At 43.3% G+C, this 24,553-nt stretch overlaps 1 protein-coding gene across 2 annotated transcripts in view; it reads left to right on the forward strand.

The window, feature by feature from the left end:
* Positions 1-24,553, forward strand: part of plxna1b (plexin A1b) — a 185,604-nt gene that overhangs the window by 103,877 nt on the left and 57,174 nt on the right. For both annotated transcript variants that reach the window (XM_079684908.1, XM_079684909.1), the window contains exons 7-10: positions 282-435; positions 1,459-1,558; positions 7,446-7,560; positions 24,210-24,410. In XM_079684908.1, coding sequence (XP_079541034.1) covers positions 282-435; positions 1,459-1,558; positions 7,446-7,560; positions 24,210-24,410 — 570 coding nt within the window. The remainder of the gene's footprint in view (positions 1-281; positions 436-1,458; positions 1,559-7,445; positions 7,561-24,209; positions 24,411-24,553) is intronic.

A 24,553-nucleotide genomic window follows, 5' to 3' on the forward strand; every position in this document is an offset into this window, starting at 1 on the left:
CTCCTCAAAGTAACCACATCGCTTTGAGTGATTACACTTTGCCTCACTTTCTTTCTGCACATTAACACGAACACATTAACCTTGCTGTAATAGCTGCTCCGACTGACGCACACACTCTCCTTTATTCCCGCTGCTGTCACACATACTCATACCCACGCTTCTCTCCACCTCCCCCATTCCCCAACACCCATTAACCCTCATGTCATATCTTATAACAATCCATGTACACCATGTCCTTCCATTGATCTTGTACTGATTGTCCCTCTCTTTTCCCTCTCTAGCTGGTCCTCCAGGCTCATAACGTGCCTGATCTGTCAGCGGGGGTCAACTGCTCCTTCGAGGACTATGTGGAGACGGAGGGACAGATCCAGGGTGGTCACATTTTCTGCATGTCTCCCTCCATCCGAGAAATCATCCCGATCACCAGGAACAAAGGTCGGTACAGGAAGAGCGATGAAATCATCGGGGTAGTGAGATCACTGGGTGGTGGCAGCTAGCGGGCGGGTTTAGATATGTGAAGTTATATATTTGAGGAATTTAGTAATAAACTCTTTTTATGTTGGTACTCTGTATTCCATTTGACACTTTTTATACTTATGTCATCGTCCTTCCTCCATACTGTATGAAGCTGATGCGTCACCTCCTCAAGGGTCTCTTTGTACGATAAGCATGGGAGAAAGCTACAGAACGCTCATTTTACTAGATGGTATGTTTAGTGCGTCTTTATTCAGAATACCTTGTCACCACCAATAACGCTTACCCATTTCCTTTCAGTGGCCCAAACATGAGTCTACATTTATGTACTGAAAATAGAACGGTTTTTGAATTCCCATTATCATGCATTATGCACAGTTGTCAGTTTCATTTTATTAGTTTTTTTCTTTTCTAAACAACACTGGTTATGCTCCTAGCTTTTTTTCAAAGCAGTGACTTCAGGGCGGTTTATCGTTATAGTTAAAAATATCTGCACCTGTTTCATGTCCATTCCTGTCAAGCTACAAATGAGAAAGACTTGTTTGATATCCGCAGTCAAAGCACTGAAAACTTGTCAGAAAGTGCGCTCTAAGTTTCCTCAAAGAGACATCTGTAGTTTTTCAACTGCCCATTATGCCCCATTATGAGTTCTCATCTCTGGCATCCAAACTCTGATTGGTGCTGCTATTTTTAATGCCACCCTTCTGTGGGTGTGACATGAGCGCTGTGTTGCTAAGCTACAGTGTTTCTTTGTGTGTGCGTGTTATATGTTCAGGTCACACAAGTGGAATTCAAATTTAAAGTGTGACGTGTCGATGGATCATTTATTTTTATTAGAAGTCCAATTTCGCAAATGTATAAACTGTGATTGATTATTGAGTTGTTCAGTAATTAATGTAGCTTATTATTATTTATTAACTGTTAAGATTAAGACAAAAGTATTCTTAATATATTTATTTCCATATATTCCTACAATACTTCCAGGTGACAAGCGAGTGGTGAAGCTCTATCTGAAGTCAAAGGAGACGGGCAAGAAGTTCGCCAGCGTTGATTTTGTTTTCTACAACTGCAGCGTCCACCAGTCGTAAGTACATTAGTCAGTCATTTGCTTCTGTTAGTCTGTTCCTTCTTCTTCCTTACATATATTGTTTTCCCTGTCACTTCTCCCTATGGGCTGTCTCGTGTTACAGTCCATGAGGGATACAGTTAGACATCCACACATATATCCCACCCCCCTCCGACCTCCACAGGAGGCTCTTGTTTCCATCGGAGTGAAAAATCGAACGTGCTGTATATGAGAAACGATTGGGATATGAGATGGTAATTCTAGTCTTATTATCATAACCCACGACACACTAATGATACTTCAACGATTAATTCATTATGCGACGGTCTGCTGTAATACCTCCCAATCACTCTCTAACCACATGTATGTCTCTTCCCCACTTGATAAAATAAATACATCCAGCTTTTCTGGTGCACTGGTACACCTAGTCTGGCACCTTAAGAAAGATAAACCTTCAACTCAAATATAATAAATGGAGTCTTGTGCTTTTTTGGAAGAGTCTCCTTCACACAGATGCCCTTAGCTTTTTGCCCAATCGCAGTTCACTGCCTCTCCCTTAATCCACCTTCTGCTAAAAATCTCCACCACCCATCCAGGCGAACCCCTAGGTCAGTCTTACCACGAGCCTGATGCACCATGCCGGGGTAAAAGAATCCTTCATCTCCTCCACCCCAGCCCACTTGATTCCCCCCCCCTCCTGTCCATCCACGTTTGATCCAGGGGAGGCTGAAACGTCTGCCGGGGTATTAGCCAAGGGGCAGCAGATGGCTGGGAGGGCCCTGGGGTACAGCACAGCTCCATCCTGGCTTCCCTCTGGATGTTAGATGAGCCTCCTTCGAGGATTGTCCACAACACACACACACACACACACACACACACACACACACACACACACACACACACACACACACACACACACACACACACACACACACACACACACACACACACACACACACACAGCCACACACACAGCCACACACACAGCCACACACACACACACACACACACACACGCACACGCACACAGCCACACGCACACACACACAGCCACACCTCTATTAGCTCTGTCACTTACAGCTCCTTGAAGCCCTGAATGTCTTGGACACCTAATCCGTAACCATGACCTCTAACCCAACTACCCCGTCTCCCTGCCCTCCTACAGAAAATCCCCTGGCGCAACAATGATGATTAGCTCAGTTGGTTATGGTTGCGGTGGTTTACAATGACCATTCCCTGTTAATTCATGTCCCATAAGGACCTTGTGATGTTTGCTCTTAATTACCAGTGCCTTTTATTGCCAAGGGTGTACAACCTGTTAGTCAGAATTGCTTCATGTTAATATAGGAAACACCTAGTAAAGTAAAAAAGTTAGATACTCCCATAATGGTTGTATTGAAATATGATGTCACATTAAACATTCTAATATGGAAATGATATCACAAACCAAGTGTGAGAAATGTATGAGCTGTGACGCAGGCATGAGTTGCCCAATTGGAGATATTACCCCAATGAACTCTGATTAAATCCGCTCCCGGGGCTGATCTAATACATCCTCGGACTGATGTAATGGACACGTTTAATGAAGTTACAGATATGGCGCGTTGCATCTGCCGTAGCGACTCTGATGGCGACGAGAGATGCCTAGATAAGAATCCCATTTGGAGCTGGCACTCCAGCCCGAATACCCGCCATGCCCCCCGGACGTCAGTGTGTGGCGTCTGATGAGATCAGACTGGTAATGTCGTTGGCGTAATGACTTCAGGCCCGCACCGCCACATGCAAGGCCCTGTTTCCAGTATGCTTGGTCATTCTTTACAGAGCCAAGTTTTACTCTAATGGGCTTAAACTCGACATACTGCAGGCTTTCACACAGTGGAGGATGAAGGGACTCTGAAACGAGAGATCCATCAGCTGTACCTTTGTGAATTCCCGTGCATCTGTTTTTGCCGTCTCATACAGTACTGCGTATACTGTTTACTGCTTACATTAACAATACCTTTTGGAACGGTAGGAATGAGCTCGACAGGAATTATCCAAACAGTTTACCCTCACATGTTGACATCCAACCCCCATTCCAAAAAACACACACCCCTCCCGCTTATTTACTCAAATAATTACGTCGTGGCCCCTGCCTTTTCAAAAATGCCATACATTTGCATAGTGGTATTAATCTAATTAGAATTCCCACTGTTTCCGTTTAAGGGTTGCCGAGATTGAAATAGAAAATCACCCACGGCCATGATTGCTCCTTAATTAAATATTTCCATACGCTTTTTTTCATTCCACAGCCCCCCGTTTATTTAAGATAGGAAAGATAGTATGGCAATTAATTTGAGCTTTTAATGTCTAGATGAGTCCATATGAAGTCACCTTTTCTCGCTACCGTTAATGTGGCTCGGGCAGTTACTGGGTCATTTTTTGAGGATGCTCTTAGAGTAATTAGGATAAAATAAATGCATTGGAAGAAAGTGTACAGTTTTCTGCTAAAAGAGAAGAATGTACATATCTGGCTGAAAGAAAAAAACACGAAATGACGTTCAAAAAGATTTAGAAGAACTATGTAATACATTTGTATTGCAATATCTTGACTTGGCACATCCAAATTGCACTCTTTTTCTGCACTTGGGCATTAATTAATACACATTAATCCCTTAGTCTTTACAAAACACCCCTCAAATTTGAAAGGGAACCACTAATGATGGGATAGACGATTGAGGACCATTAAATGATTCACCTCCACCTCCTTTGAATGAATATCCAATAAATAACCCATTTTCCCGGTGCTGGAGTGTCAAACGCACCTCACTAGGACAGTGGATTGTATTTAGCACTCTCACCGAGGAGAGAGGAGGAAATCATAGCCTATTGTGTCAGCCCTGAAAAAGAAAAACGTTCCAAAGCTAGCGCGTCTTGATTAGCATCTGAATATGAACGGATTAAATTAGCATGATGAGCGTGGCCATAAGGGGAGCGTGTCTGCAGCAGCTCAAAGCCTCCGAGTCGCCAACGGCGATGGCCAGTGACAGGAAGGAGCAATAAGAGGAGACCGGGGGGTCTGAAAAGGGAGCCCACCTCTGAACAAGAGAATAAGAAATATCAAACGTCCTAATGGCCTTGGGTGGGCTTTTCCTTTTTAAAGGGTCTGCACCCAGGCTAGAAAGGGGTTGTGAGATCCTAAGGCAGCTCGTGACAGGGGTTCATGGTTACTTCGAGGAACCAAAGAGCGAGCAGTAGGGGGTTGTCAGACAGGGCCTACTGCTGGCCTTGGTTGGCACATATAATGGCAACGTCTAATATTTCAAAGGCCTTAATCATAAAAGTCTTATAAAGTTGGCAGCGGTTACCTGCTGATATTCTGCTCGTTATTTCAAAGTCACTGGTACACTAACCAGGTTGATTTGACATGAATAAAAGATAAAAGTCCATATAAAAATGATTATTATCAGGGCTTAGCGACAGATGTTTAGACGGGTGTTATGGTGTGAACTACACATCAATACATTGTACTGCTCTCTTTCTGGATCTAGTGACCTGCTGTGTTAAATTGGTGTTGTACTGTATTTTGATGAGCTCTGAACCGCCAGTGGGCCCCCAACCAAAGAAAGACCCTTTGACATTCAAACTAGTCATTGTGGCCGAGCTAACCAAACGCATCATGCTGCACAATGAGCTTGGCTAGCTTGCCACGTGTGCACTTGTATGGCAACTGATCTTTTGTTTAGTATTGACATCCTTGTTTCTGTATCTCACCAACTCACAACATTGAGCTAAACCCCCAGTTCTGCCGCTTGAGTATATGCACTGTATGCTAACCTAACCTAGCGTAGCCTAATCGCTTTCCCCCCATTTGTTGGGAACATTGACAAATCTCCTATTTGCTCTTGTGTGGTATTAGGAGGCCTGTTATTTCCTTTGCTGCACATCCCTCATTCTAAATGGACAGCTTCTCTCAGCACAATGCTAAATTGGTCAATTAAAGCGGCAGTGGGATTGAATTAAGCTCCAGCCTCTGATCTTGCTCAAAAGGAGGGGTCTGGGCTGGAAACGATCACTTAGAGTGTGCACCTGACAAATGAGCGGCTCTAATTGATCCAAATGAATCCAAGTCAGGGTTTGATGGAATCGTATAGGGGGCTCCATCTCAGAGCTCAAGAATTAAAGCTGTAATTTTTCATGCCGATGAGATGGTTTTTTTTCTACACAGGGTTAAAACACACTTGAAAGCTTGTAGGGAGTATGCTCATAAATGTTCAGACAGACATGCAAATTCAGACCTGGCAGATGTGGTTAAATAAAAACCAGCCTCCAAGTTAAGCACCTCCACCCACACTTTTATTGTTATGACTTGCTTACCTTGACTGTATGCAGGGTTTTTATTCTATTTACAATAAGCCATATGCTCAGACAAACTGTAATGGCTAAATTAGTCACGCAGAAGAAATGTTGAAGCTGAAGTAATAAAATGAAACTATTTTATTTGTAAGCTCATAATGGTTACATTAGATAATGCTGCACACATAAATGAGAAACCAAGTGGCGCAGTATTTCTCTAGGGCTGAGCAAGGACCAATAACATGAATCTGTGTTGATAAACTGCATACTTCAACCTGGCTGGCTTCACGGTTCCCCGTAGATACTACACACGCACACACGCACATACGCACGCACGCACGCACACACGCACACTTCCCAACTTCTAACCTAATAATGTTTCCTCCCTCTCCCATGAGACTCCCATGCGGAGCCCCGTGAGCGAACCCCCCCCACGCTATTTTCCCCCCCCCCCCCCCTCTCTCCCACGATACCTGGCGTCTAAACCTCTCCCAGGGAAATCCACCTGCTTTTGATCTCTTCCTCCCCCTTTCCCTCTCTTATTTCTCCCATCTTTCTCTTTCAGCCTGTCTATCTGCACCTCGCCTCAGCTAAAGCAGGTGAATTTAAAATGGTGGAGCGCTCTTAGCCCCACGGATAAAAGAGAGCTTTAGACAAAGAACAGGGGGGAGAGCTTTTTAAAATGAGAAGGCAGAAAATGAAAGGGATGGATACAGCGGGAGAGGCGGAGGGACAGAAAGAAAGGCTCAGGGTGAATGGATGGAGAGAATGATACAGCAGAGGTATAGAAGAGCAAGAAGAGGGGAATATATGCAGAGAGTAGGCCGATTGTGAACAGCAAGCAATGGACAGTTACAAGCGAGTGGGGAGTGATGAATGAGGAAAGTGAGGGCGATAAAAGGGTTAAGACAGTTGATGGATGGGGGAGAAAAGGTAGAGGGAAGAGAAGAGGATTCAAGACAGGGTGGGAAATCGTCCAAACTGTGACATGCGTGGACATGAAGTAGTAAAAGAAAGGAAGCTTGAGAATTAAGACTACTCATTATAGAAGGTCCTTTATATCACAGTCGGTACCTTTTTACCGCAAATCTTCTCCCTCATTCTTTTCTATCCCCCTTTTTTAATACACATTTTATATTTGATGTACTTCATGAACTTGAACTTTGAAAAGCTGGTAACAAAGTAGATACACAAATAAAAGCAAAAGGTAACATTTCCAAACTATACAATTATTGATCTCAACATCCCCAAATAAAGTCTGCTCTACGGTACGAGCCCCTCAACTGGCTTATTTCAGTGCACCTACTTCTCTTAGGTTGACATGAAAATAAAATGACCTTCTTACCAGTATTTCCGCTTGTATAACGCATAAAGTATATCACTGGTTCATCGTCAGTAATTATTTTTTCGTCACAATATGAGACCAACCCATTCCGTCCTGATTTTTTCTGTCGCTCTGCTTTGTCAAATGAAGCATTGATGCAGCAAGATAAATAATTTAGACTCATGTCGGAGAACAGGTGACCCCTGCTGACTCTCTATCTGTCTCCTCTCATCTCTCTCTGTTCTAGCTGCCTCTCCTGTGTGAACGGCTCGTTCCCATGCCACTGGTGCAAGTATCGCCACATGTGCACTCAGAACGCCAATGACTGCTCTTTCCAGGAGGGACGTGTCAACATCTCTGAGGTAAGACCCTGCTGTTTCCTCCACATTGCTTTCTTTTTTGACAGCATGATGCGTTGTATGTGTATTACTCTTGACATAATCGTGGGATGAGTCCAAAAAGCTGCCAGAGAGATTTTGTTTAAATATTTTTGCTGAATGTTACTTAACAGATGTAAATCCAAAACAGTTCCTTTTCTTCTAACTGCTTTTTCTTCATGTAGCGTACCGGGTCAAACAAAGACAGCTTTGTTTTTTTTCTCCCACAAGCAGACACAATTTCTAGCAACTAAGAACACATTGCGCTCAGCTGCACACACACCTTTACCCTCGCAGCTTCCGTGGCTTTACGCCTCAGGGTTTCCTCGCATCACCCTGCTGTGTGTGTCTGCTGTCTGTGTGTATGTGTAATAGTGGCTTTTGGCACCACGACAACAGCTTGTGTACTGAGCAGCAATAATTCTGTGGCCCATAAGGCCATAAGCAGGCCGAGGATGAATGACTGTGTATGGAAATACTGCCTTGTTCTCACATAGCCAAACACTGCATTAGCATAAAAGCTAATATCAATCGTGCTGAGTGGCGACATGCAAGGCAAAACTAGTGTTTGTCAACTGCTGGAGTGTATGCAAGGATATGAGTGATGGACACGCGGTCAGTGTGTTTTCGCTGTGCGTTTCTTTCACTGTCCAATAGTCGACAAACATCGTCTCCGGCATATTAAGTGGCACAGAAAAGTACATATCTTCTCAATGGACTTATGGATGTAAATCCACTGCACTCCCAAGTGACTGACAGTCATGCCTGTTCTTTATCTGACTGAGGCCTCACAGACATAAATGCTGAAATACACACACGCGTAGACACAATCCGACGCTATCTCCTTGTGTTTGTAGTCTGACTCTCCCTGTTATCTCTATGCAGATTAAACCCCCCCCCCCCCCACCCTCTTCCCCCCCTTGTTGCCCCGGCCTTTATTAATTGGTCAACCTTTATCCAATTACTTTCCTCTTTATCTCTTCCCTCAACCGGAGCTGTGCAGAATCCCAAACACTAGCATGCTAAACCACAGCATCCGTGCCCACTAAAAACAACACACTGGGCCAGCCTTCACGCGTCACGGAGCTAATGTTAGCGGATTAGTGCGCCCATCTGCAAGACATGGGGCGAGCGCTGGCTAGCACACTCTGAGCTGAGAGAGGCCAGAGGGGCAACGGATGGATACACAGGAAAGGCCTGCAGAGACGAAGGAAAATCGAAGAAAAGCAGGATGTGAAAGTAAACATATACTGTGTAGCAATATTGGTGAAAAAAAAAAAAACAGGACTCTAGAATATCAGAAGATTTTTATTAGCATAAGATCTTTCTCTATCCATATGCTGATTCCTGCAGCGATCTTTCCAAAATAAATAATTCAATCTTTATTTCAGACTCAAGGTCCATATCACATACAAAAAGACAAGACACACATCAATAAATAAGATAAAAAGCTAAACAGATAAAATCTAACAGATAAAAAACATCAAATCAGTCCAATCACAGCTCGCCACACATGCTCACTGTCTGTAGAGGCTATTGCGCCAATGTCTCCAAATCGTGGAAGAGAACCGAGTCTTCACAGGGTTAATTCAAATCGAGATAACATGATTGTCCGAGTCTTCTAGGCGACACATGAATTTGTACATTAACTTTCTTAAAAGGGCTTGACAAGTAGTCAAATGTCTGGTGCAGGACAGTTTGTCTCAATGTAGACGCTTGGTTAAAACCAGGACATGCAACAACACAGAGTGAGAGCAAACCAAAGGGAGTGATGGAAATGGAGATAAAGAGTGAAAGAGAGGAAGTGTGAGCGAGGCAGCAGGAGGAAACAGGAGGAAACAAGGGACAGACAGACCGGCTGAGGGTGCCATGTGGACACAGAGATCTCTGCTGTCACCTCTCCTGCCCAAGAAACCACCGACCACATGCTCCAAGAGAATCCATCATCTTCACTGTCTCACACACACACACACACACACACACACAACTACGTACTATACCTCCATGCACACAAGTGTAAACATTCTGACAGTGTCTTGCACACGCACACACACATACAGTCATTCATCATCCTTCACAGTAGCTACCATATCCATTAGTTGCGCTCTCAATGCCCCAACAAGTACAGCTCTTCCTGTAGGCTAGACTTATCCTTCCCCTCTCCCTTCTCACTTTCTCTTTACACCCCATCACCATTTTAATGCTCATGTACCCCATCTTTTTCTCATCCTTCTTTTGCTTCCCCTTCTATGTGTGGATTATTGGTAGTTAAAGAAAGGAGTAAGAGGACAGAAATGTGTCTCTCTTCCTTACAACTTTGTTTTTAATCTACTCATAGAGTGAGGTTGAGTTAGCATGCTAAAAGCGGCATGTTTCTGTGTGTGTGTGTGTGTGTGCGCGCAACTTTTGCTTGCACCCTTAACTTAGACCTCAAACGATCCATTTCTCTGTGATGTAGCTCATCTCTGAATACAAATAGCAGTGTTTAACATAAGTGTGAAATGGGCTCTCCTGATAGCAGACATTTCACTCAGACCTTTGCCGCGCCCTCCCGCAGAAGAACACAGTAGTCAGGATTAAATAGGACTCATCTTCAGGCTTTGATCAAAGGCCAGATAGAAGTTTTCACGCAGGGTTGAAAGGTAGCTGCTCCTCGTGCCTGGCTCTGTGTGGTCTGAGTGCTGTTGGATCTGGCAGGCAAAGAGAAAATATATTTAGGAGCATCTGGTCAAATGTTAAAGTTCTTAGGGTAACAGCTGACCTTTGAATGTGCGCAATTCACTTGTAAGAACATGATCAACTCTTGTTCTTCCTGCGCTTCACTTATTTATTCTTATACTATCCTGAAAATGAGTGCTAAGCTTAAAACATGAATATTAAATACAAATCTATACACATCAGTGTCCTCATTCTGAATAAAATAAACATGTAACAGTTGCACATCAATCATTTTCTTTTCTCCATCCTTACGTTTTTTTAACTGTATCGGAATCTTATGTTACCATGGCAACCCAAAGGATTTGCCGACAGGACTTTGTTTCCCCCCCTTTGCTTTATGTCGTGTTCTTCTCTCACAAAAACAGCAGCGTCTTGTCCATCTTAAATGAGTTTGATCAAACAACCTGGTATTGAATACGTTGTTTTGTTTTTTGATTGTCATGCGAAGCAATAGTAAGTTAAAAGAAACCAAATCCAAAAAAAAAAAAAGTAAAAGACAAGCCAACCAAGGAGTGAAAGTGTTTGTTTTTGTGAACAGACTGTGTCAAGATAGGGAAGAAAGCAAATGCAAAAGTGGATAAACAGAGTAAGCGGGGAGGAAATAAATATAATGAGTGACATTTCCAAATCAAATATGCATGAATCAACAATGCCTTCAATAGCACAACAAAAAAATTCTTGAATTAAGGAGCGACCGGGCGGAAAATTGCAGGAGAGGAGTAAGACTTTCTTTATTATATAAACAAAGAAAGGGTTAGATGTGCGTTCCTTTATTCACATAATCTCTTTTCCTTTCTCAAGAACATGACTGCTGTTTTCCTTCTCCACTTCTTCTTCTTCCTCCTCCTCCTTCTCTTCTTCACTTTCCTTCCACACCCCTGAAGAGAAAGTGCTATTCTGAGCCAAAGCCTTGATGACTGCCAGGCAAAGTTTTGGGTGGTTGGGCTCAGCTATGTTAAGACATGCTTACGTGTTTGTTTTGCTGCAAAGCAAGGCTCAGTCTCACTCGAGCAATCAAGGCAGCGGTTAACTTGATTGAGATTTGTGGGCACAGAGCTTCTTTTCTCTGCCCTCCCTAAACTCTTAGGCTGTTGCACTTTGTTGTTTCCCCATGTTATTCCTCTCTCTTTCTTTGCTTTCTGCTTTTATTTTTCATTCGCAGTTTTGACTTACGCACAGACAATGCTGCTATTGTTTTTGGGGGTTTTGGTGCAGACTAAGGGAAATCTAAGAGCGATGGGCAACGCATACAACATATAAAATACTTCCAGATGTGGTTAAATGGTTTTGTGTTCATGTCCAAACACAATTTTTTGTCAGGATGTAGCGATTATAGACATGATGCTGTCTTGCACTTAATTTTGAATGTAATAGTGTCTGTACATCTCTTCAGCCTTAGTAGCTTCTTCATCCGTGTCCTCGGCGTCTGTATGCCATGGAATGTGTGGCTCCAGTGATGAATTCTTCACTCTTCTATAAATTCAACACCTTCCACCTCCTCGCCTTCCTTCTGTCCCGTCTGCACCATTGGTGGACTGATGTCACCCTCCTACTCATTCCCTTCTCTCTTCTGCATAAAATTAACACACACAAGTTGAAAATGGTTTGATGTATGCTTATTTGCTTTCTTGCCCAGAGTTAAGGACAACACATGTTGCGAAATGAGCTTCGGAGGTGCTTTTAGGATCAATCTGTTGTGTTTTGACAGACCCAGTTTAGCTTCATGTGTCCATATGTTGTGCTAAGCTAATCTAACCATTTTCTATAGCTCTATATTTTTTCCCTACGCATCTGACAGTGTTGACCATTTACTTATCAAACTGTTGAAAGCAAATAAAGTCAATCTTATCATTGTTTTAATACACAATGGATTCATACCGCCTTAAGGCACACAGTACGGAGAATGTGTATCAAAGCACACTACAGCTGTGCTTGTAGACACACTCCTGTTTGTTGCCAATTATACAAATGTAATGTTAGTGTATGACACATTGTCCCTAGACCGTGCATTAATAAGAGATGCTCGGTGTAGGCAGCACTCGGAGCTAGGCGCATGAACATATTTACCCAACGCTGTCTTTCTCTCACACCCGTAACCAGGCACATACACTTATAGCACACAGCCTACACACACATTCTTAAACAGTCACAGAAACACATGCTTACTCTTTCCTTTCTCTCCCTGACACACACACATGCAAAAACACACACACACACGCACACACACACACATCATGGTTGAAAGGTTTTTTTTGAGATGGAGGTGTGAAGGCCTCGAACCGTGACATTATGGCACACTGTGTTTACCCTGGCTGGTACTCCGACACTAAGCAGAACACACACACACATGCACGCACACACTCACTCCACAGAAGGACATCCCACAGATTGTAGGCCAAGGCCGCTTGAGGGGCCTCGCTATGTGTGCACGTCTATACGTGTGTGTGTTTGTTCCTACTTTTTAAATGTGTGACTGTCACTGGTTCTTATCTGGACAAAGCACAACAAGCAGACGAGGGCTGCAGGGGGCATGTGGGCGAGAGGTGTGGGGGGGGAGGAGAGAGAGAGAGGGTGAGTGGTTGAATGATACCCACCCTTTCCCTTTTCTTCACCTTCCCTCTCTCCCTCCCGGTGTCTTTATCAGATAAAAAAACATGTCTTCCCACCTCATCATCCTTTCCTTGTTTCCTTCTCTTCCCACGTGGTGCCGTCACCCAAATGTTCCGGCAGGTCTGTCTCCTCTTTCTGCCCACCGTCACCATCTACAGATTTTATTCTTGTCCATCTGTCCTTTTTCCACCATCCTTTTCCTCGACTTATCTTACCTTTTCATGCATAGTCTATCAACATGCACAACGTACTCGTTTGCTCTTCCTCTCTATTTATTATACAATGTATTTTCTCCCTCCGCTTCATTGCACATGTAGCTTGTAGCTAGTGATTCTGCCTAATATGAAGAGAGCACGTGCATAAGCCATGTCCAATACAAAATAAACAATTCTAGGAAGAGGGAATAAATACATTAGAAACTGGGTGGGGGTGAGATGCAATATCCCACATGCTGCTTTCCAAAAACAATGCAGTCCTTCCAGGGCTTTATTTGTTTCAGGAGAACAAACCAAAGGCAGACAGAGGTGCTGTAATTGAGACCAGATGTAAACAGAGAGAAGGGAAGAAAAAAAAGACAACGGCAGGGAGGCGAGCGGGAACCTTGGCAGTAACAAGCGGCAGATTACATCCAGAGTGACGCCATTTATTTTCCAAATGCATGGTTGAAGGGAAAGGGAGGGGAAGACTGAAATTGAAGGAACATGGAGAGGAAGTGGAGGCGACAGGGTGATATAACCACATGTTTTCTTTTCTAGATGGGTTTTAGTCGGGCCGTGATCGTCCAGTGTTTAACTGGACGAGTGTTTCCCCCCGTCTTTGTGAACTTCCTGAGGAAAGTTCTCAGACACTGTCCAAGAATCAATATCAGCCTCAGGGAAATCAGAGTGGGATGTATCAGGTGTTTTGGCACTCTCTTGTACATCTCTCTAATTTGTTGAGAACAATGGGTTGGATTGAGAAAGTGTTTTTTTGAGTAGGGCTAATTTGATTCAGCCCCTCAGTCACGCTCTACTCCTGCGTGTGTTGTACTTCCCACACGATCATCCTGTTTGTATCGGGGGGAGAATAAAAAGGCAGGAGAGATTTGGAATGTGTCCCCTGTGTGCACTCGCACATAGATGTGTTCGGAGGCTAACACACACGCATGGTCCATCACATGCATGCAGATGTTTCATCTCTCCTTCTCTCTGTTTCTATTTTTAGCCTTACCGTCCCACAGCTTATCTTGCAGCTCTTCCTAATGTTTTTTTCGAAGCTTTCACAAAATGTCCCTCACTTACTGCCGAAGCGTCCTCGCATCAATCCCTCAGCAACAGAAGGCAGGGAGGGTGGCTGGGAGACACTGGAGAGAGCAGCCTGTCATACCCTAAGAAGTATGCTTAGTAGACAACTACACAAGGACGGCAGAGTTATATTTATGGAAGAGGGTGGAGTTTAGCAAATGCAGCTTTAAGAGTTATGCAGATTTGAAGGACGCTGTCTTGGTTTAATTGGTTTCAAAGTGTTAATCCTAATGTGACATTGAGAAAAAGTTAAGCAGTTGGAAGACACTGGAAAAGCGCAAGTGTAAGGTGCAATTACGCTGCTAGGTTATTCTCTCCTTGATATAATCTCATGCCACCCGGCAAGGCCCATTGATGCAGCGAGTATCTTTGCCAACATGCTGGCTGCAGCGATGAATACAAGATCAGCCTAATGAAGGGCTGACGCAAAGCAAAGATTCACAAATATACAGAACAGTGACTTGATGCAAAGAAGTTTGCTGACCCTGCACAAGGTTGTGTGTCAGTGGAAGGTCTCAATGGTTTAATTATTGAGGCTGTATTAAATCTTCATTCCCTGAACCCTCACATTCAACCCAGCTAATGGTGAACACAGATGAATATTGCATTTTCACCATCAACCCCTCGTGTGTGTCAGCGAGAGGAAGCAATAGATGCAGAGTCACTGAGAGAAAAGGCAGTCAGAGAGCAAAGAATAACACCGCAAAGTGAGCTGAGGGAAAAAAACCAACTCAAAGATGCAGGCCGAGCAGAGACAGACAGAGAGAGAGAAAGAGTGTGATTGAGAAACAGCGACCGCCTGCTGGGATGGAGAGGCATACAGAAAGAGAGTGGGGGAAAAAGAACCTGTGGCGTGCTGCGATGGCCAATCTCACAAGAGCAGCTAACTGTCTCTGTCATGTTGGGCTTTTCACCGTGCTGTTTTAGTGAAGTGGCCTGCAGTGATTTTTATTCCATCCTCCATTTAGCTGACACAATTGCTCTCCCATGGTAACCCAAGATTTTCAGTGACATACAAGCTTTGGAGACATGGAGATGGACCATGGTGGCAGTGGAGCGCTGGATATCAGTTTATTATTATACAGTCTGATTTAAGATTCTGAAAAAGTGATATTTCCCCCACCAACATTCATTCATTCCTGTTCTTATGTTTGCCTTTTTGCCTCCTAGTGGCGAGCAGCATTGTTGCCGCAGACGACACACTGAATGCTTGGGCAGTCATTTTCCTTTTCTAGTGATTTTAAAAAAGTAAAAAGGAGAAAATGGCTTGAATTGTATGTTTTCTCCTAAAAATAAGTCTGGCAGTAATATATTTATTCACTGATATGGCATTTTACAACTTGAACTTTGACGACAATGTTTTTGGCTGCCAATTCATACATGCAGCCTCTTAAAGAGATTGTGTGTGATGTGTGAATGTAGCACTATGTTCTCAGCGCAGTGGGATAGACTGTGGCACAGGTCAGGGACAAACTGAAACGTCTGTGCTATTCTGTTGTTTGTTTTCTAAGTGGCAAAACTCAGTGTGTTTCTGGCCTCTTCCTCTGGTTTCCGTTCTTCTCGAATGGCAAGTTGGATAGCTGTCTGCACACAATTTAAATTGTAAACCTTTCCACTCTTTAATTACCAACCATCACACACAGGGGGGGGACAATTAAAAGATACATCTTGTATGTATCGATAAAGAGAGTTCATTTTTAAAAGCTGAATGTTAGTTTCAAACCTTGGTGTGTATGTCCAATTCCTTTTGATAAGAACAATCTACCTTTAGTGTATCTCCGTGCCGCAGAAATGCATTCAGAAAGAAAGAGCCAGTAGTCAGCAGACAGGAGAGCGTATCTACTTCTGAAATCAAGGTTCGTCTTTGAAAAGCTGAAAAGCACAAGGTTTGATCGCTGCTGACATATCTGGGTTAGAATGATAACAGGGTGCCAGGAGTCCCCCCCCCCCTCACCCTCCTCCTCACCCACTCTATGAAAATCCAGGATGAGAAAAAAAAGAAGACCTTCTAAAAGAAAATATTAACACAGTCCTGCTTCTTATTGTTTTATAGCATACTGTGTCGAGGGGATAGAGTGTAGGTTTGGCAGCTTGCTTGTAAGTCAAGGATAAGGGATTATGAGATGAAATCAACATGTATGTGCCTGGGTGGTACGTCAAAGCACAGAGACTGAGTGTGTGCATGTAGGTAATTTATAAGAAGAACATACGGTAGATTCAGTTGAGCTCTGTGAGACTTTCATAATCCGCACTGAATAACTTTCATGTCACACATTCCCCTGCATCTCCATTTAATGCAATCTCTCCTTTCTGTGCTTCCTCATTCCTATGCACTCGCTCACTTTTCCCATTTCCTCCTAATCTCTTTCTCTCTTCATCTCTTCCTCCCTGCATCACCATTTTGCTTGGAAACGAAGTACGTGGGCGGACAATCTCACAGTCCCTTTCAAGGTTCAAAGTCCCTTTTCTTCCCTCGCTCCTGCACTGTTCTACATGTTGCTGCCTTATTAAGTTGTTCCACTCTCACTCTCTCTCCCCCCCCCCCCCCCCCCCCCCCACCCACTGCAGAAAGTGTCTGGTTGGCCACAGAACATATTTTTTGGTTTCTGCCAGCTAATGAGCCTGCCTTACATTTGCGGGCACACACTCTTTGTTCACACATGTACATGCCTCCGTGTACGCAAGACATCCTCATTATATTATATTTAGATTCTTTTTTTTAATCATATAGAGATGTGTGCTATACATCTTGTGGATGTTAACCTACATTTGAAATAGACACGCCTACACACTCTCCTTCTAGTGTAACTGATTTAAGGGGTAGGCTTTTATTGTCTTTGTGGCTGGTACAAGTCCTAATGAAACACACACACACACACACACACACACACACACACACACACACACACACACGCGCGCATATATAGTACAAAGACACACGCCCACGCACATACACCTACTGCAACAAACACGTGGCTGCAGCCCAGCTGGTACATGGGAGAGGAGCGTATGTGATCCTAGCTTTGACATTATATTGCAAGACATGCCATGACCTTACAGTATATTACCTTTCTCGTATTAATTAAGGAATGATTTGGAAGCAGTCGTCCATATGGTTTAAAATGTAAGAACAATGGAAATATACATATTGTGTAATTTTATACAATATATGCTTCTTTCTCAAAAGATTACTCTCATCCACCAATCATATGCGTTGTTAAAATAATCACACGGATAACAAAAAAAGAAGGAGAATACACAAGCTAAAATACAGGTCATGTTCGTGAACTTGGCATAAAAACATTTGCATTATCTTTGAAGTATTTTACAATTGACTCTGTGCCAGTCATAAACACCAGACCACTGATGTGTGGGAACTTCTTTGTTTGTCATAATATTTAGTAGCATTTGAACTTTTTTCCAATTATTTCCCCACACTGTTTGTACTATTCTTCTTACCACACTGTTAAGCTTTATTTTTCTTCCCGCTTTCTTCTCTGTAGTTCGTAAATATTTACAATTGATATCCATAAGGACAAACTAATGGCTCGTAGAAGAAGAGAAACCTCCTCCTTTGGTTTGTGTGTTTGTTTTATCAAAGCTAGAAAGAAGCACAATTCTGCTGCAAGAAGAGTTTAAGTGATTGCATTTTAAATGAAATCATATTGGTTGCCTATAATGGTATCTGAGTTCACTAAAAGGCATTACATAGGGCAGAGGCCTCATTCCCATTGGATTTTTAAACAGCTAAAACGAATGACACGCCACGTCATGTATGTTGCTTTGGATAAAAGGATCCACCCAGTGCTATATATTGTAATGTAATATTAATGTGGATTGTAACGGTTTACCTTTAGTTCAAGGTTAAAGATGGCTCTTTGGTTTCCTACGTATGTCACATGGCCTGAAAGGGGGGGGGGGGGCATGTCGACAGGCAGTGGGGGAACATTCAAGACTCTTCATATACCCCCTTGTCAGGAGCATATGAAATACAGACACACACACACACATGCACACACACTGACTGTCCCTCTTATGTGTACCAGTGTGCCCCCCCCCCCACTCCTCTGTGGCCACCCATGCAATCTCATCTCTCCCGTGGGCTCCCCATATCGCTTTACTTCATTATTTAGCGTGTTATTTTTTCTCCTCCCTGATCTATAGTCCCCACATCACAGAGGCGGCTAATTAATTATGGATGGAATTGAAGGGGGGGGGGGGGGGGGGGGGTGTTCGAGGGAGATTGGGGGGTTTAAAAAAACGACCAGACACCCGCCTCATTACATATGCGCAGTGTTTTTGGAGCTTTATTAATTTATATCTTGTCAGGCTACACCAAAGCCTTCAGAACTCTTTTGGCTTTTTAATACATTTATTTATTTATATATCATCCCGCTATCACTGTTGTCTTCCCTCTCCCAGCCCTCGCTCTCCCCCCCGCCCAACTCAATCTACAGTATGTCTTGATTCTAATCTCTCACCATCAACATGTCTGCGCGCACACACACGCACGCACGCACGCACGCACGCACACCAACCTTCTGACTGTCTCATTATCAGTGCTTGGCGAATGTTAAAAGGTGTTTTGCTCACTTGTGAGAAGAGATTATCTTATCCGCCCGTTTGTAGACTGAACAAAAATATAAATGCAACACTTTTGTTTTTGCTCCCATTTTTCATGAGATGAACTCAAAGATCTAAAACATTTTCTATATACACAAAATAACCATTTCTCTCACATTTTGTTCACAAATCTGAAAAAAATCTGTGATAGTGAGCACTTCTCCTTTGCCGAGATAATCCATCCCACCTCACAGGTGTGGCATATCAAGATGCTGATTAGACAGCATGATTATTGCACAGGTGTGCCTTAGGCTGGCCACAATAAAAGGCCACTCTGAAACGTGCAGTTTTGCTTTATTGGGGGGGGTCTGAAAACCCTAGGGTTAAACCCTAACCCTAACATGTCACCCATTGAGCATGTTTGGGATGCTCTGGATCAGCGTATACGACAGCGTGTTCCAGTTCCTGCCAATATCCAGCAACTTCGCACAGCCTCAGGGTCTGGGGGGGTCCGAAAACCAGTCAGTATCTGGTGTGACCACCATTTGCCTCACGCAGTGCAACACATCTCCTTCGCATAGAGTTGATCAGGTAGTTGATTGTGGCCTGTGGACTGTTGGTCCACTCCTCTTCAATGTCTGTGCGAAGCTGCTGGATATTGGCAGGAACTGGAACACGCTGTCGTATACGCCGATCCAGAGCATCCCAAACATGCTCAATGGGTGACATGTTAGGGTTAGGGTTAGGGTTTAACCCTAGGGTTTTCGGACTCCCCCAGACCCCCCCCAATAAAGCAAAACTGCACGTTTCAGAGTGGCCTTTTATTCTGGCCAGCCTAAGGCACACCTGTGCAATAATCATGCTGTCTAATCAGCATCCTGATATGCCACACCTGTGAGGTGGGATGGATTATCTCGGCAAAGGAGAAGTGCTCACTATTACAGATTTTTTCAGATTTGTGAACAATATTTGAGAGAAATGGTTATTTTGTGTATATAGAAAATGTTTTAGATCTTTGAGTTCATCTCATGAAAAATGGGAGCAAAAACAAAAGTGTTGCATTTATATTTTTGTTCAGTGTATTATACATTTGTTTCCTATACTTTTTTCGCATTTGTCGTGGAATGAGTTGGTGCGGTACACATCAGCGTGCATTGAAAATGAAGGGAGAAATATTTCAGAAGGGGCTTGACCTAAAATGACAGCTGCTCTGCTTTGAGAAAGCTCATGGCAACGTTCAATCAAAACTGGCATCTGGGTGTCGGCAGTGAAATGTCACAAAATATAGGTCAAGCATTGTACCAATACTTTTGTTAGGAATAATGTTTTTCGGCTCTAGATAATATTTGATCTTATTTTGTATTCAGAACATTTTGGTTAAAATATACAATACATCTTAATTTTATTCTACATTATTATAAATGCCTTAACTGTTAACAAATGGGCACAGCGGAACCAGCCTTAGGCAGCGAAGCTAACAGCGGCCTTTAAGGGAAAACAAACAGAGAGAGGTAAGGAAAGCCCTCTGGGTACTTGGCTTCGAGCAGAGGTTGAAGACTTGGGCTTCTGCCATTAAAAACACACAATACGTAACATATAGACTCATTCACATGCTCAAAAACACACACACAAATACACACTTTTACAGTCCAATCTAATCAGGGTGTAAGAGCTTATTTCACAGTTAATGGGGGGCGCTCAGAAACAAAGAATATTTGGCAAAAGCAGCATTCTGCAACCGTATTCATTCACATCTGTTGGTGTTAAAAATGCCTATGAAGATGTCAGAATTCAAACATGTTCAGTGATCGATATCTCAAAATAGAGCAGATGTTTTCTCGCCGTGTTCTGGTGCGGGGAAACCATCTGTGGCGTGCATTCCTTCACGCTTCATTTCCACCTCGCACACATGTAACTTTACTATAAAAGGATCTTTGTGGTTACAGTAGACAAAGTGAACCATATAATGAAGCAGGCTGTTGCTCTGTGCAGAAAAGATGTGCTCTGTTGCATCGTGTGTAATAAATAAAAGTGTAAATCACTGTGCCATCGTATCGTCGAACCTAAGCATCACATACCCACAAATAAAAAAACATATTTTTCTTTACACACACATAATACACACTCCTCTCTAAGAATCCCCTCATGGTCCTCCTGAAGTGTCACATCTGGCCCAGAAAAACCACAGCATCCGTCTTCACAGATGAATTGAAAGCTGAGAAGTCAGGAAGAAGGGGGAAGAAATAGAAAAAGGGTCTCTTCCAGCTTCAAACGAATCCCCCCGGTGAAATATTGTTTCAATGTACGCTGTACTTTGTAGCCCTAATGCCGGCTTTGAACTGTTTTGGCACCTGTCACAAATACTGATGAAATATCCAGAGCACCATTTCCTTTATCTTTCTTGCATTTCCTCAAACTCCTCTTCTTCCTCCCTCTCTTTCCCAGAAGCTCTTTCCGCTCTGGCTGCTACCCAGTGTGATCTCGTATTTGGAGCTTCGTACGGTTGCACTTCTGAACTTTTGCAACATTTCCTCTATGAACTATCCAAACTTTAATTCACTTGCTTCTGGCTTTTGGCGTCATTATAGTCAGACTTTAAACTCTTTAATGTAAAGTTCGGATTCAATGTAGGAAGAGGCAGGGTTACTTTTTGAACACGTTTCTTATATACTTCCTAGACAATCTGTTTTCTGCTTCATGGTATGGCAACCTCAAAGGACTTGAACCAACGTATACCATATGTGCATCAACCTTAAGATGACAATAGGACTGAATGAAGTAAAGGGATACTGACAAAGGAAGCAACAATCAGACAGCTGAGCTAACACAAAGTCAATATGCAGATGAATTGAATAAAACCGCTTTGCCAATGGCTACGCTAACTTCTGACACACTGGCATCTACAAGTTAGCTTAAGCAGCCCAATGCTGAAACCTTACTTTTTTTTTTACTCATGGAACTTTTGACGATGCAAGCCCACAGCTCTTTTCTTTTCACTGAGGACGGACTTCAAAAGCTACAAGTGAAAATCAATCTCCACTTTCTTCACAGTCTCTTTCTCTCTCTACATCGCCGGTCCCCTCCATCAGTTTTCAAGCGTCGTCTGAGGCTCCAGGCTGTTAATTATATAGGATGTTGTCAGGGGGTTTGGGTATGTTTTTGACTGTAGTACGGATGGAAGGATGGATGTAGTTGATGTGAAAAGGTGCTGAGGGATCCCGGCAATCTTCTTAAATGTCTTTCTTCATACTTGGTTGTTCTATTTCTCCATCTTTTGTACTTTCTTTACACCTTTCCTTTTTATTTTCACTTTCCTACAGCTATCTGACATCCCTGCTTCTCTTTTTCTCTGTTCTCAATTAAATTGGCCTTCTCTGGTTTTCCTTTCTTTAAAAATCCTTCTCACATCCGTTCTCTCAGTCCACTCCCTTCATTTCCTCCTCTCTCCAACTATCCCTTATTTCCCCCTCCTTCCTCTCTACATACTCATCCTCCCTCCATTATATTGAACAGCCCCCGCACCCACCTTTCTCCTAGTTGATTATACATCAGGTCTTCTGTAGCCCGCTTCTTCCTCCTTTAGTATTCCCCTTTCTCATTATGTGGTATGCATGTGTTTGTGTGTGATCAGACACACAAGGCCCAGGCTAAGCAGGCTAATGAACAAACTCCGGCATTGTGTTCGGGCCCCGGGGACGCGCTGTAGCTTCTAATGTACAACAGCTCAGAGGGGAAGGAAAATGCACTGACAGGGAGCCAGCTATCTGCTTAGAGGAAAATGTCCAACAATAAGCCAAGCAGAGGGTGTGCAGGAAATATTTGACAAGAATCTGGTCGATGTTTCCTTATCCCAAGCTGTTCTGACTTGTCAACCTTGTCGTCCTATCCTGCGAATGGATGGGACAACACTGTCAATATCAGGCTCTTGTACAGTCTTAATATATACATTGTGTTACATTCGTTTAAGTATGGTTTCAAAGGGGATATAATTGTATTATTAACTTACTTTTTCAGTGCTTGTGCACATGTATTTGGTTTTTTGGAGTGCCTACTAACTCACAAACTGTGAAATGTGAGCTGCTTTGGTCCGAAAACATGGGATTTAAGCAGCCATTCAGGTTTGGCTCCTTTTTCTATGTCACTTCGCCCCAACTCAGTATGTCCACACATGGCTTGAGGGCTATCTTTGCAAAGGTGCACTATATTTTTCCTGCAAGGCAATCGAAGCAGACCGTACTTTTTTGGGTGCGGTGCTCCGAAAACACGTTTTTTTTTTTTTAAGCATTCAAGCTTGACTAAACATGTTCTATTAGGAAACCCAAAATGCAAGTCTGATCCTCAAAATGAGCCAAATATGTCCCCTTTGAAGACTGCTAAAATGTGTATTTTGGATAAAAGTATTGGTCCGAATCATGTCAACATTCAAGGCCCTTTTCCTAAGACTACATGAAAGGAAGTTGGCACTCTCTGCCTGCCACATGTCTCTTATTATACGAATCCCTTAACGGTGTCTCTAGGTTGTAAAATATGTGATTTGTCAGCAGCGATCTGGTTTGTTATCCTTTTGGCTCCAACAGTACGTCACAGGGTGGGTGTAGTTCCACCCAAGCTTTAACTCGTATTGTATAAGAACTGTCACCCGCCCTCCTGCTCTTTTTCCACCTCTCTTTTTCTCCCTCGTTCTCAGTGTTAACGAGATCTACATCGCTGCCAAATCATGGCATGAACACACTGTAATGACTTCATTTCTTCCAGCACATGAACACAGGCATACGGGAAACGTTATATCCTGAGTGGACTGTCCGGTCTCATTCTGCCTCACTAAAGTTGAACGTGTGCAAGCATAGAGGCACATTAACCCAACTGTATATAAATAAATGCATTTTTCCATATCTATCTATGCAAGAACACACAGTCCAGTGGTGTGAGCCGGTGGATAGGCTGAGTCCAGATGATCCAAACAAGAATCTTGACAGCTCTGGACAATATCACTGATGTGCACCATGAGCTCATTACTCCCCTCCACACATAATTAATTCCAGCCTATCTTCCTGCCATAACAATGCAGCACTGTTACAGTATGATGCAAATAGTTTTATAGGGTAGATAATGTTTGTGAACTTTGTTTGAAAAGCCCTGTTGCTTGTGTGTCGTCGTGCAGAATTGCTATCTGGTGCAAGGCCAGTGGGAGCATTGCACAAGCCCGTAAAACATGTGCATCGCAGCTCTTTAGGCTGACTCTTTTGTGGCTAATCTGGCCTGAAGTCAAATATGTAACCCACGGATTGCGCGCCTTTTTTGTTTTTTTACAACAACTGATTTATTTCATCATCCCTTGTCTAATCTTACTCTGCCTTGTTTGCTTGCTTTTCTGACTTTATTGGACAATCTCTTACTACCAACTGATTCCTGAGGGAAAGAAAAACACTAAAGCATCTTATTTTTCTGTTGTTTCTGCAGGACTGCCCTCAGATCCTGCCCTCAACGCAGATCTACATCCCTGTGGGGGTGACCAAGCCTATCACGTTAGCCGCCAAGAACCTGCCCCAGCCCCAGTCGGGACAGAGGAACTACGAGTGTGTCTTCCACATCCAGGGGGAGATGCACAGTGTGCCCGCCCTGCGCTTCAACAGCACCTCCATCCAGTGCCAGAAAACAGCGGTGAGTAAGAAAGGAAGGAAGATAGGAAATATGGGTAATCTGGTCGTGTGAATGGATGCCATTAAAGCCCTGGCAATGCTAGTGAACACAGCATGTGATGGTGGTAGTGTCATTATCGGAACAAAAGAGGGAAGCCAAAATGG

Source organism: Notothenia rossii (assembly GCF_949606895.1).
Source record: "Notothenia rossii genome assembly, chromosome: 5".
Classification (NCBI taxonomy): Eukaryota; Metazoa; Chordata; class Actinopteri; order Perciformes; family Nototheniidae; genus Notothenia; species Notothenia rossii.